This window comes from Notolepis coatsorum, assembly GCF_963971535.1.
Source record: "Notolepis coatsorum genome assembly, chromosome: 4".
NCBI lineage: Eukaryota > Metazoa > Chordata > Actinopteri > Aulopiformes > Paralepididae > Notolepis > Notolepis coatsorum.
Window position 1 is genome coordinate 92583290 of NC_140168.1, and position 15178 is coordinate 92598467.

General features: G+C 44.7%; 1 protein-coding gene across 1 annotated transcript in view; it reads right to left on the bottom strand.

The window, feature by feature from the left end:
* Nucleotides 1-2806: 2806 nt before the first annotated feature.
* ccn4a (cellular communication network factor 4a) overlaps nt 2807-15178 on the bottom strand; it is a gene marked incomplete at its 3' end in the record, with an annotated part of 31442 nt that continues 19070 nt past the window's right edge. The window contains exons 2-3 of the mRNA XM_084312031.1: nt 4085-4373; nt 2807-3075 (exon numbers count right to left, since the gene is read on the bottom strand). Coding sequence (XP_084168157.1) covers nt 2807-3075; nt 4085-4373 — 558 coding nt within the window. The remainder of the gene's footprint in view (nt 3076-4084; nt 4374-15178) is intronic.

Genomic DNA, 15178 nt, shown 5'->3' on the forward strand with positions numbered 1-15178 from the left:
CGGCAAGGATGAACGGGTGAGTCGTTTTCTTTGTGGATGATTTGATTAAAGTAAATCAACTGATAACGGACGGGTTGGTCATAAATGATACGTTTGTGTCTGTGATGCCGCTCACAACACCGGCAAAAAAGGTGACGTTGGCAAATGTTCCCCCGTTGGTGGGCGACGATAATAATAATAATAATAATGACTTGGATTTATATAGCGCTCTTCATGACACCCAGAGCGCTTCACAGAGTCCATTATTCGTTCATACACAGTCATACCGACAGATCTTATATTAAGGGAACTCGCCAGGTTTGGGAAGATTGTATCTCCCTTAAAGAAGATGTCTTCGGGGTTTAAAGCACCTTAATTTACAGTATGTGGTTTCGTCACAGAAGGCAGACGTTCATTATAATGAACAAACGTGATAAACGAGTTGGATCTTAATTTAAAGTAATAATAGACGGGTTTGAGTATATTATTTATGCGACGACACAAAACATGCAATGTTTTGGTTGTGGAAGGGAGGGGCATCAAAGACAAGCGTGCCCTGGGGAGGGGCCAAGCAGGGGGGCAAATGATGGGAAGAGTGCAATGAAGAAAGGAAGAGCAGCTTGGGGTGTGGATCAAGGGGTTGAAGGGGGGGGGGGACAGGGGAAGAGGGGTGGTGGGGAGACTTCTGAGAAGGTTATTGTACCAGATAGAAGTGATAAGGAGATGGTAGGAGTAGGTACGGCTGGAGATGCAGTACGAGGAAAGAATGGTGGGGATGGAAATGTGTGGGGGGGGGGGGGTGGTAGAAAGAGCTTGTGTCAGCCGGGACACGTTAAATAGCCAGGTGAAGAGTGGAACTGTTGAAATACAAGGGACAGATGGTCGGGATGAAAATGAGGGGGGGGGGGGGGGGGTCGTGGTAGGAAGGATTACAGAGGTGGCAAGTGGACCTGTTGAAATACAAGGGACAGCTGATGGGGATGAAAATGAGGGGGGGGGGTCATGGTAGGAAGGATTACAGGGAGGGGAGTGTACCTGGGGTGGCTGTAGCTGTTGAGGGAACAGGGTCAAAGGACTCAGTTGAGGGGGTCAGGGTGGAGGAAGTAGAGGATATTGACATGGAAGAGGGGGACGACGGGATGAAGGTTGTTAGGCAGAAGAGGAAGATTGAAGTAGTTGGGTTGTCAAGCTCTCAAGCTAAGAAGACAGGTGTGACGGAAGAACTCAGCAGTACACAGAGTACACAAGAGAGTACATGGTCGGAGATGGGCGCTGATGAGGATGAGGAATATGAGAGCGATGCATCTGCAACTTCAGATAATGAGGGCTATTCATTGGGGGCAATGAAAATGTTTTTACGGATGACAAAGAACAGGAAGGGGGTAGAGATAGCACAATTCTTTCCAGATAAGGAGTTGTTTATTTTGGCAGCAAGGAAAAATATGAGGTTTCAAGGAGATGGTCGTTTTGTTGACACAGAGATATACAGGATGAGAAAGATTATGCAGAAGGTACTGTGGGGCCCAGTACGGTGGAGGACGGAGTGGAATCAGTGTAGTTTTTTTTTTTTTTTTTTTACCTTTTTATTTCTAAATGAGAGTATTTTTATTGACGGGACTGGTGTGTTGTCACTTAGGGCTGGACATTTCAAGGTGTCCCGCTACCGGGGCCAGGAGGCTGAGATTTTTTTTATCATCTCATGTACTCTTATACATTTGTGGAACTTTGTAAAGACTGGGATTATGGAGGATTCAGAGACAGGAGCGGAGCGTATCGTTTTCATGCCCGATGGGAAGGCCACGCCATACTCCTTCAGCAAACCTTTCATCAGAGTCGTCATGTGGGATGTTGTCTCTGCCGTCTTTTTATGTTACCGGCACCGTTACCTTGTTCAAGGGTTGGAAGGTATGACTGTGGGGCTCAACACGTTCTACGCCGGAATAAACGGTTTCCAGATTCAGCCTCGGAGGATGATGGTAAAGCGGACTTTGCTGGTTAATTTCTACCCTATGTTCGGAATGGGTTTCATCAGGGCTTTGAGCTCTCGAATCAGTCTGCTCGATGGGAAGTCACTGGGGGCTGCCAGTCTCCGCACGGGGAGTGGGAGGTGATGTTGGAGCGGCATCTGAACCAGGAAGGAAAAGGCGGCCTCGGACGGGGTGGCGAGGGTAACAAACTGTCTAATGAGGATGTCGGTCCAGAGTGCATCTCGGTCCCCCTGCTCTGTTTTCGGCCCCTGACATCATCGATGCCATGTGATATACAACTGGTGGACGGTAGGAGCATACATGATAAGGCTGAAGGAGGAAGGTCAGCTGACGAGGCGGCCCTGTTTATCCACAGGATAGGCTTTGACTGGAGTCTGTCGGACACGCACAAAGGCCTGATGTGTTGTACCACACGGGGAAAGGTGAAGCTAGAGACGCTCTTCTCAGGACTACGGTTTCTACAGTGCCTCTCCGGTGTCTCTCTCTCTGATGCACCCAGAACTTTAGATCATTTAGAGTTATTTTTTTCCATGGGGGAAAATTTCAAATGACAATTTGGTTCAGTTTCAGCATCGTTGTCCCTAATAGATTTTTTGTTTGTTTTGTTTTTTGTTTTTTGTTTGTTTTTGTTTGTTTTTTGTTGAGTTGTAGAGTATTTTAATTTTGAACGGTTTGTTGCATCATTTGTAGTTTTAGTAAAAAATAAAGTTTTTTATAAAATCAAAATCTCTTACTCTCTCTCTCCCTCCCCCCTCTCTCTCTTCTCTCTCTCTCTCTCTCTGCATGTTATTAGGAAGGAACACAGGAAGTATAGATTCTGGTAGTAAGGTGGAGCTCCACTAGGCCTCACCCTCCACGGCGTGTCGCAGCGCCGTCTTCCGTCCTCTCTTGGGCTCGTCGCAGACCCACTGCTCGCAGCACCGGCCCGCCACCTTGACCCGCCTCGGGCTCTGGCACCACACGCGGGGCGGCGGCTGGGACTCCGCGCAGAGCGCCACACAGCCGATGGCTCCGTCCACGCACACGCACTGGTATTTACAGCTGGACGCGAAGCTCTGCCCGTTGCGGTAGATCACGCCGTCGTGCTCGCAACCCGTGCCCACCATGTCTGGCGCGGAGAGAGAGATTTTTTATACACACTGCAGTCACAGAAGATAACGGTGTTGTAAAAACATGTCAAGAACATTGCGTGAACCTTCAAGGTAAGTCAATCGTCTGTATTGTTTTTAGCAGTTTCAGTTTTATGTTTAACCCTTTCACTACTTCTGTAGTGTGGTAGTGAAATGGTTCACCCTTTGTTGTGTGGCAGTGGAAGGGTTAACCTTCTGTATTGTCACAGTGAAAGGGTTAACCCTTTGGTAGTGTGGTAGTGAAAGGGTTAATCGTAATGTAACATTGGAATTAACATTGCATTGGGAATAAAATTTAAAAAAAACATGTGATATTATATATTTTTTTGATATAACAACAGAAAATCATTAAAGGAACACGGCAACATTATGGGGAAATGCCTTTACCAATTCCCTCTCTGTGCCTTCAGTAGAAAGCTATCCGGCTGCAAGCTAGCCTAGCTTAGCACAAATCAATGGAAGCGGATAAGGACCAGCTAGTCTAGCTGTTGGCCAAAAACACCTGAGTTTTAAGCTCGGCTACTGGTCTGCATCCGCCTCCAGTCGGATAGCTTTCTACTAGGGATGTTCGATATTGGCTTTTTTACCGATATTGTCCAACTCTTAATTTCCGATACCGATATCAACCGATACCGATATATATACAGGGTTCTTACTTGCTTGCCTGGGTAAATACAGGTTAAATAATTTTTTTTTGTAAATACAATTTTTCTTTTTGTACCGATACCGATCATTTCCGATATTACATTTTAATGCCAATATCGGCCGATAATATCGTACATCGCTACTTTCTACTGAACGAACGCACGGCACAGCGAGGAAATCTTCTCGTCTGACTCTGGAGAAGACGGTAAAGTGCATTTCCCATCATGTCGGTGCGGTTCTTTAAGCGTGCTAGTTGTTTTAGTACAACCCCTACTTTGCATCAAGTGTACAGGTTTAAGGTGCAGGTTTGTTTTGTTTGTATTTTCGGCGAGTGACACTTACATGCACACACGCCTTTTTCGTACCTCGGCTTGCCCGAGCTGTAGTCGCAGTAGAGTCCCTTGTGGTAGTCGCAGGTGTCCGCCTCGTTGCACACCTCGCCCACCTGCCGTGCGCAGGCCTTGCAGCAGTCACAGCCGTCCATGAGCAGGCTGACCCCCGGGGCGCAGGTAGGGGGCACCGTGGGGCAATCGCACGGCCATGTGCAGTACTGCGTCCGGTTGTATAGCTCCGGGGTCGCGTGCGGGACGGCTAGGGTGGGAGGCAGGGTGATGGAGTTCTGGGAGTAGGCCTGGGGTAGGAGGGAGAACAAGTACACACTGAGACCAGGGTTCCCGCAGACATTGCAAAATGAAATTCAAGGATTTTCAAGTACCTTTACAAGCTATTTTAAAAGGGCATTTAAAAGGATACAATTCACTTTTAAATGCTGTTTTTTATAGAAAGAAAATCCAGAAATCCATCCACCGGATCCAATATTCATGTATTAACCTTCTGTAGCGTGGCAGTGAAAGGTTCAAACCAATTTCAGACAATTAGTTACACCTTAAATAAAAAAAATTCTTGAATCAGAACAATTTGATCATGGATGAACAAAACTTTCAATGCATGCGACTGGTTGATTTAAATTTCAAGGACCTTTTAAGCACCTTGTTAAGAAATGGGCTGTTTTCAAGGAATTCCAGGCCTTGACTTTTTTTGGTACAAAATCAAGCACTTTAAAGGCCCACTTGCAGGTTAAACCCTACTCTTCAATTATGGGTAGTTTACATCATTGGTATCTAATTTCATTCTTTATTTTTTTTCATTTGACGCCGGAAATTCCACTCAGAAAGGGTTAAAAATGTCCATGCACGAATAACATGTATGGAGCCAATCAAAAAGCGTATCAGACGCTATCAGTGCCGTGACGTCACTGCAGGTAACTTTCCCCTACTTCTCATCCACTACAATGGAGTTTGACGCGATGCAGAAAGCCATTTCCTTGATCCAAATGGACGCCGTACAAGACGAAAATGGGTTTAATCGTCGGAGAGACTTTGATGGACCAGCTACAACTGCATTTTTGGTTGAAACAAGGTAGTTATGTAAGTGGTTAGCTTTAGAGATAAATGGCTATGATTACGGAGCAATAGTGTTAGGTGAAACAGATAGATCCTCGGCTAGTAGTAGTAGCAAGAAGGCTCTTTGCTTCCTGCCACTACCTGCCTGTGATTCTCAGGCCCCCTGCTGCCCTGTACCTTGTGTGACGCCATCATTAAGATGACACGCGCACGCTATGAACCATGGATTAAAATATGCATGTGCGTGGTGATTGTGGTTGGGCGGACAAACATTTTTATAAAAACGCTAAAACTGGGTCAATTTCGATAATTCTTTTCCCCCTCTTCATGAAAGTCACCGTTGGCCTAGTTCACATTGTTTATTGAACAAAAATACAACATGCAAGTGGGCCTTTAAGCACTTCAAGGACCTTGTGCGAACCCTGCTGAGATGAGGACTGTGATGCGTTGATTCCTGTACTTTATTGTGAATAGCCAATGTTAGGGCTAGGTGATATGGAAGGAATTCATATCCTACATTACTTTACTTTATGTGTTTATTTGGAAGGGACAATGCAAAATTAATGAACACAGTGAACATGAAAAAAACTGCCGGATTTAGCATGAGGCTCATTTCCATCCGTTGTCCCCAAACATAAAGACAGGATATATAAAACGGTATGAAATATACAAATAAGTAGCAGAAATACACTAGAAAATACATGGCAGCAATATACAAAAACACTAGTGGCTAGAGACATGTCACATGTGTTCACATGACTGGTTGGTCTTCAGCCATTTTTTTAGTTGACCTCTAAAAGTAGCAAGGGTGGGGCTTTCCCTTAGGGAAACAGGGAGACTGTTCCACGTTTGATAATCATAGGGATAATCTTCTTGGAATAGATCATGATATCTCCTCAAACAACAACAGGATTATGTTAAATAATCCAATAGATTTTCTTTGCATTGAAATATATGTACTGTAAAATGCAATCGATTCGAAGCTCAAATAATGATATTCCCGCAAACCTGAGTTCAGATTTAGTTGATATCATTAACCCTTCACTACCACACTACAGAAGGTTAACCTTTCACTACCACACTACAGACAGTTAACCTTTCACTACCACACTACAGACGGTTAACCATCGGTAGTGTGGTAGTGAAAGGGTTAACCTTCTGTAGTGTGGTCGTGAAAGGGTTAACCTTCTGTAGTGTGGTAGTGAAAGGGTTAACACTTTGTCGTTTGGCAGTGAAAGGGTTAACCTTATGTATTGTCGCAGTGGAAGGGTTAACCTTCTGTATTGTCGCAGTGAAAGGGTTAACCATTTGGTAGTGTGGTGGTGAAAGGGTTAAATGAATGTTGCATCACATTCCTCCCTTTTCATTACTAGATGAAGATCGTAAATCCTCCTTGGTATACACTGTATGTTGGACTATTCATGTTAACGTGTTCATAAATTATGTGCGTTTTGACCATCTATCACAAAACATAATGTGTATTTTGCATGATAACTAGCTCCATACTGGGTGGTGAGCTGGATAATCAAGAGGTGGTGGCTGAGAGGAGGATGAGGAACAAGCTAGAAGCCATCCTGGAGAACCCCTCCCACCCCTTCTATGAGGAGCTAGCCAGAATGAAGAGCACGTTCAGCCTAAGACTCCCCCCCCCCCCCCCCGGACACACCACAAACCGCCTGGGCCGGTCCTTTATACCGACAGCCATCAGGCTCTACAACCAAGGGCTCGGACGGCCAGCTCTGCGGTCAGGAGAACTATCATTGTCAGAACTCGGGACGTGAGAACTGGAGACTCATATCCACGTGCACTCACTGGACTATCTTGTTTTTTGTACTTTTTATATTGTATTTGTATTTATATTTTATATTGTATCTATAGTGTATAATATATACTGGACTGTATAGGACTGTGCAGCTCTGTACCCCCCCCCCCCCCGTATCCCCCCCCTAATGCTGCTTTGAAACCTGAATTTCCCCAAGGGGATTAATAAAGGATCATCTTATCTTATCCACTGGTAACTGCTATCAAAAGAAAATGCAAGAAGACACTGAATTGTTACGTACTTTTTGATGGAGTTCTCATATATCAATGTGTACGCAACCGTCGTTTTTGCACATTGCAACTGTTGTCTCTTCCATTGCCATGCACAAAAAACACTGGTTGCTATGCTATGGGCAGCCATGTTGGAAGACGGAGAGCTCCGCAAACATTCCACACAAGGCCTCACAATTGGTTTATCGCTCAGAAAATATGGAATGAGTTAAATTTTTTAGTCCTATAATATTGTAAATTAGACTTGTGTACATTTTACATAGTGTAACAAACAAGCACACACACACACACACACACACACACACACACACACACACACACACACACACACACACACACACACACACACACACACACACACACACATACACACACACACACACACACACACACACGGTGGTGAGGTAATAACCTTAATGCCCTTAATCCTAAATCCTTTCCTAGCCAATCTCCGTGGCAACGCTGTCCCAGTCAGTCACTGACCTGAGACCTAAACCCCTTATCTGAACACCGCTACACTAGTGATGGGAACTCAGGCTCTTTTTAGAGAGCCAGTTCTTTCGGCTCAGCTCACTAAAAAGAGTCGGTTCTTTTGGCTTGGCTCACTAAAAAGAGTCGGTTCTTTTGGCTCAGCTCACTAAAAAGAGACGGTTCTTTCGGCTCAGCTCACTAAAAAGAGACGGTTCTTTCGGCTCAGCTCACTAAAAAGAGACGGTTCTTTTGGCTCAGCTCACTAAAAAGAGACGGTTATTTCGGCTCAGCTCACTAAAAAGAGCCGGTTATTTCGGCTCCCAACTGGCTCCTCAGATTTTTTGCTGCTTACATTCAGTGGTGGAAGAACAGTTCCTTTACTTAAGTAAAAGTAGAAATACCCAGATAAATTAGTAAACGTCCTCCATTCAAATTATACTTAAGTAAAAGTAGAGAAGTATTTGCAATTTAATGTATTTAAGTATCTAAAGTAAAAGTATGCATTCTACATGGTGTTTGTGTATTCCAATGCTTGGGAGCGTTCAAACCTCCATCCATTGACCTCTATAGGTTATGTTAAAGTGGTATGTGGTCCAGTTATGCTGCTCTGATTATTGTGAGGATTCGCCTGTTTCCCTGGACCTTTTTTCCCTGTCCTCTCCTCACCAGCCCCCACCTTTGGACATTCCCTGTCTACTCACCTCACCAGCCCCCATCCTTGCGAGAACTTTTCCCTGTCTACTCTCCTTCACCAGCCCCCACCCTTGGACTTTCTTGTTCCTCTACCTTCACGCACCTGTTGGGAGTTTGCAATCTGGTCTGGAGAGTACTTAGGTTGCAGACTCCCCTCCAGTCCTTGTCGGGTCGTTCTGTGTTCTGGACTCTGTGTTCGTTCTGTATTCTGTACGTTACCATCACCTGCCGCGTCTCCGGCGTGAGACGACGTGCCAGCCATCACCACCTGTCGCCGTTTGCCTGGAATGGGACACCGCCTTCGCTCTCTAATTCTCTACGGGAGGTTTCCAGTGTTCCCACTCCAGACGTCAAGCCGGCTCGCCATCGCTCCCGATTCCACGGGAGGAAGGCGTCTCTTCGTGATCCTCGTTCCTGGGGTGAGGCTCGCCGTCGCTCCCTATTATTCCACGGGAGGATGGCGTGTGCTCATCCCGTTCCCCTCGGACCCCGGCTCGTCATCGCTCCCTATTTCCACGGGAGGATGGCGTGTTCTCGCCCCGGTCCCCTGGGACCCCCTGTGTTCTGCGCTGCCCGTCTGCAGCATCCGAGGAGGAGGAGGAGGATTCCGTTAAGAGCAGCAGAGCCCTACTCTGTGTAGGGACGAAGAGGATCTCCGTGCCAGGCCTCCGCCGTCGGGCCCCTGTCCCCGTGCCAGGCCTCCGCCGTCGGGCCCCTGTCCCCGTGCCAGGCCTCCGCCTTCGGGCCCCTGTCCCCGTGCCAGGCCTCCGCCGTCGGGCCCCTGTCCCCGTGCCAAGCCTCCGCCGTCGGGCCCCTGTCCCTGTGCCCGGCCTCCGCCGTCGGAACCCTGTCCTCATCCCTGTAAGCAGCTCTGGCCCTCGCCCTGTCCAAGGCCTTAACCCTGTTCTCTGTCCCTGTCTCCAGCCCGCCTCTCCGGGCCTCTGTCCCTGTCCCCCTCTCCAGTGCCCCTGGTCCTGGCCCTGACACTTAGCCCTGGCCCTTAGCCCTGGCCCTTAGCCTTAGTCCCTTAGCCTGTTCGCCTCTTAAAGGCACATTGCCGCATTTTCCATATTTCCTTGACTCTAGTGTTTTTGTGTTCTCCCTTAAAGGGACTGTGCCGCTTTTTGTTCTATAATAAATATTTGCCCTGTTTTGGCTTACTCTCATACCTGTCTTGTGTTGTGCGATTGGGGTCGGTTACAAACCATAACAATTATGTTCTCTTGAAGTTGACAGGCTTCAGATGTGAAAGTATAACCTTTTCTAGGCAAAATCTTTTTCTTCAAAGTAACTAGCAACTGAGTGATGGGTTCAGATAAATGTAGTGGAGTAAAAAGTAGAATATTGCCATTGAAATGTAGTGGAGTGAAAGTACAAAGTTCCCTAAAATTAAAGAACAAGTAGCTCGAAATTGTACTTAAGTAAAGTACTTGAGTAAAAAAAACGTAGTTACTTTCCACCACTGCTTAAATAAATGTATTACCAAAATTAATATAAAAGTATGTGTAAAATGAATTACTAATGTAAAAAAACATACATTATATCAAATGTTTATTATTCATATGGCTTCATTTACATACTCAACATGGAGCAGAGTGCAAAATTCATTATATAGTACAAGCTTAGCTTAGCTTTAGCTAAAGCAAATAGGAGCTCCCGTCGTTCACTTTAACCCTTTCACTACCACACTACCAAATGGTTAACCCTTTCACTGCAACAATACAGAATGTTAACCCTTTCACTGCCACATGGCAAATGGTTAACCCTTTCACTGCCACACGGCAAAGGGTTAACCCTTTCACAACCACACTACATAAGGTTAACCCTTTCACAACCACACTACAGGCGGTTAACCATTTCACAACCACACTACATAAGGTTAACCCTTTCACTGTCACACAACAAATGGTTAACCCTTTCACAACCACACTACATAAGGTTAACCCTTTCACTACCACACTACAGAAGGTTAACCATTTCACAACACAACAAATGGTTAACCCTTTCACAACCACACTACAGAAGGTTAACCCTTTCTGAAAGGTTAACCTTCTGTAGTGTGGTAGTGAAAGGGTTAAAGAGTCGGCTCTAAGAACCGACACATCGCCGCTCCACAAACGGTGAGACGAGCTGATAAGGAGATTGACCTGTGAGCAGTGGCGGCGGGAGGGAGGGGCTAGCAGGGGCTTAAGCCCCCTCTGAAAAAGGCTTAGCCCCCTCTAAGCCCCACCCCCCTCCCAGTTATGTTTTTTAATTTTATTTATATATAAAATACATTACGAATTCCGTTATATTGGACATTTGTGTCTTTGTGAAGCTGTATATATATCTATTCATCATATCTATGGCTGTCACTATAGCCAATTGAAATGCTAGAAATGGTCACGTGGACTGGGAGAACCAATGGAATTTCTCTTTCACTTCCGCGTTTGGGATGCCATCGTGCTTTGGAAAAACAAAACAAACGTCTTTGGATAACTTCTTTGCGGAAATACCATGAGCCAGAAGAGGAGCCTACGACCTATAAAGCTTCTTTTAATAAACAGGAGTCATACTTAACTTTGACATTGGCTTTTGGAGGACCGAAACAATAATAACCAACCGGTGACTCTTGCGTGTTGACATGGTAACCCGTAGCATAGCTGTCAACCCTACCGGTTTTACCGGTATTCTCCTGTTTTTTTGACCCTCTGCACGGCCTGTTCACGGCTCACGGATTGGTACGTATTTTGTACTTATTATTTTTTACAAAATGGCTGCAATTCTCCTCCATGACGACAGGTGGCAGCAGTGTAGATTAGACCGTTATCACAGCAAGTCAGACCGTTGCGACCCCGAAGAAGAATAACAGAGACGCGACCGGATAAAGCTCAGAGCTCAGGGGAGAGAGTAGACTGATGCACCGAGGCGGACCGAGGGTGTCAAATCAACTTAGCCAGTGTCTCTTGATTGCCCACTCTGTGGCTTTTGTCTCTGGAACAAAAGGTTTGCAAATCCTCTGTGGATAAAACAATACAATGTTACTGTATGTGATGCAGGAATGTGTAAATGTGGTTGGTGAACAGCCGTTTGCTCTGCGCCTCCACTGTCCCCTCCTGCCATTCCTCCACGGAGAGCATGCCTTCACTGACGCCCAATTTCCTGAATGCAATTTATAGGCTACATATAAATTGATCCGTTTTAAAAGTTGTCGTGAATTGTCATGGTATGACAAATACAGTTACTGGTAACTCGCAGGCATTGCAGAGATATTGAGGAAAAACACAAAATCGCATTGGCTTTTTTTCTATCATTTTTCTCTGTAGAATGAATGAATGAAAACTTTATTTAACAGATTGCAGAATGGGTACAATACAGTACGGCTCAATACAGACATACAGACATACAACACAGACATAATAGACACACACACTGTTCCAATGATATTCCCACTGCTAAATTAATGACCATAGGTATTTTTTATAGCTTTTTCAGGAACATGGCATGTCTTTTTGTATCATGCATATCCTGTTACCTATATGTTTTGCATTTTGCACAATCAATGCGGGCGTGACCACCTGCATTTCACTGTACGTGACAAATAAACCTCTTGATTCTTCTTGAGTTGTCGTATTAATATGTAGCCTACAGTGATGAAGGTATAAACACTGGTAATACATTGATTGATTGATTGCTAAATTTAACAGATGGGTACAATACAGTATTGTGCAATACACAATTGTTAAGGGGATGCAGACCAGAGAAGGACTTCTTCCCCCATTTTCAATTCATCATAACATTTATGTATGAATTGTAAGATTTAAATAAATATGAACATGTTAATGCTACTACTACATAAACTGAATTTATACTGAATTTGTCTTACACTTAATGCAGGGATGTTCACAGCATTTCACTTTCAACCAGGTATCTGATTAATTTAATGTAGCAACTAGTTCACCCGGTCCTTGTACTGATGAGTGGTTGCCTAGTGGAGATTTAGGATTCACTGACTGTAGACTGTAAGAAAAAAAGCTGCAAGAAAACTAAATGTCTGGCATCTATGGTTTCCAAATACTGTCAAATTACAGTAAAATCAAATGCATTTACAGATTACAACCTTTATTTAATGGTTAATATTTTGATAAAAGGTAATTTACTGTATTTTTATAGCATTTACACTTTATACTTTAAACATTGATCTTAAGGCGATCACTGACTTTATTGCTTTTATCGTTATATATGCCTATGTTTGTGTACAGCACTTTGAGCTACATGACATGTATGAAAGGTGCTTTATAAATACGTACTTACTTACTTACTTACTTAAAGTAGGAAAACAAAATAATACAGGTTTTGACCAGCAGATGGCAGCGACGAGGCAGCTCCATTGGGAGGGGGCGGGCTGAGGGGGCGGGGCCAGGAGAAGGGGCGGGGCTAAAACGTGCACGTTTTAGCAAATCGTAATGTTGACAGCTATGACCCGTAGCCCCTTTTGTGACTGTGATGCACGGAGTGAATCCACAGTCACGAAAGGGGCTACGGGTTACCATGTCAACACGCGAGAGTCACCGGTTGAGCATGGATTTTGGAGGACCGAAGCTAAAACAATAATAAGCCCAGCTGCCCAGGGCAGGGCTGCCTACATTGTGGTGAGTGTTGTGTTTTAATAATAATAATACATTCGATGTATAATACACCCGCTGTTACAGCACACACACACACACACACAGACACACACACTGGAATGTCGGGTCGCTGTGCCCATTTTAATGTCGGGTCGCTCTGTCCATTATAATTCATTAGCACCTGCTATAAACAATCCAGCTCCCCCAGAGCTCCTCCAATGCCAATTCTCTGGCGCCGCTACTGCCTGTGAGCCATCCACTCCATAACCCATCCTTCTCTCAATCCCCCTCCTCACCCCCTACTTTACTTACTCCCCTCTCTGCCCCCCCCCCCCTTTCCCTTGTCATGTGTATTCGTTGTTGTCCTTCATTGTCCTTAGTTGTAATTTGTTTGTCAATGTCTAGCCCGAGTTCCCCCCCTCCGAGAGGGCAATGAACTGTCACTATTTTTCTTATTTTACTACATTTTTTTTTCATTATGCACTGTGAATAGTTAAATAATAATGTATAATAAATTGTTTAAAGTTGTTGTTGGGGGGTGGGGGGGGGGGGGGCTGGTGGACGGAGTGCCCTCAAAAAAGGGCAGGGAGTTAAAGAATAAACAACAAAAAGAGCAGGCTGGCAAAACTCTTTGGTAAAACCTGTTTGTTTTACACTAGATTGAGCAAAGGAGCGATTTGAGCCGGATCAGTACGCGGTGAAGCCTTCCTTGAGGATAATCTCCTCACAGCGCTGAGGCTGTGTGCTTTGTGTCCAGTGTTGTAGGACTCGAGTCCAGGACTCGGACTGATTTTCAGGACTCCTGACTCGACTTGGACTTAAGCACTGATGACTCGGACTCGGACTTGGACTCGGGCACAGACTGCATTCGGACTCGGAAGGTGCAGACGAGGACTCGGACTTGTTAATTGATAAATAGTTATTTATTTATTTTGTAAATAATTTTTTGTAATAGGCCCTAATCATTCGGCGTAAGATATTGATGTCTAGTGCATTTGTTTGGCTATTGTGTCACAAAGTAAATGAACTCCCTTTGAAATGGACTGGGACTAGGGTAATGGGGACTCGACTCTGGCTCTTCTTTGGTGACTCGGACTTGGACTCGGACTCGAACACTGGGGACTCGAGACTCGACTCGGACTCGAGATTCAGTGACTCGACTACAACACTGGCTGGTGTCGGGATCTTAGCCGTACTTCCGCCGATCGGAATCGGACAAAAACAGAACAACATCTAATGTTTCTTCATCTCTGCGTTACAACAAAATTGTTCTCATAAAATTTGACATTTCGGTCAGTTCTCCCCGCACCAGTAGTACTATTGCCTCTTACAAGCTGTCGTGGGCCCGTGCCAAAGACATAAAGGGACCGCTTTCACGGCCCTTCAGAACAGACAGGACCTCTGGATGGGTCACACGGGGGGAAGTTAACAGTAAAACGCACCGTGGTTTTGGACGAGGCCCCTGTAAACCAGAAACGTCAGACCCAGGGAATGCGATGATGGAGCTATAGCTTGCTCAGGATTCCCACAGACATTGCAAAATGAATTTCTTTTTTTGTATTTTATTTTTTTATTATTTTTTAAACAATCATATAATCAAACATGACAACACAAGATTAGATATACAAGCATTAATTAACAGTGCACATCCAATGAAATCGCCATTTAGTTAAATGTCTTATACGAGATATACCCCTAATACCTGCTATCTAATACCCTACACACATATGCTCTTGCTCGCACCCCCCCCCCCCCCCCCCCATTGGATAATCCATCCATTATCAGTCGCTCCTAACCAGACACTACCATTATATGCTAGCTTAATGAAAAATGAATGATGCTAAATTAATTTCAAGGATTTTCAAGTACTTTTCCAAGAACTATTTTTCATTTTAAAAGGGCATTTAACCTCTTAGGCCCGGAGCCCTATTTTCTGAAAATTCGCCTAAAATACATACCTAAGTAAATGGAATATTGCTCAACTTCTACAAGGCCATTTGCATGTTCTTGGTAACTAGGGACATCTATGGACCTCAGTGAATGTATTCCCAGTGTCAGAAATATTGTGTCTATTACTAGGCTTGCTTAAATTGTGATGAAACAAAGGAGAATATGAATTATGATTTTTCTTTGCATCTTTGACAGTGAATAACACTATGCTAAAAATTACCAGACATTATTCAGTACCTTCTTGAGATCATGTGTACAAA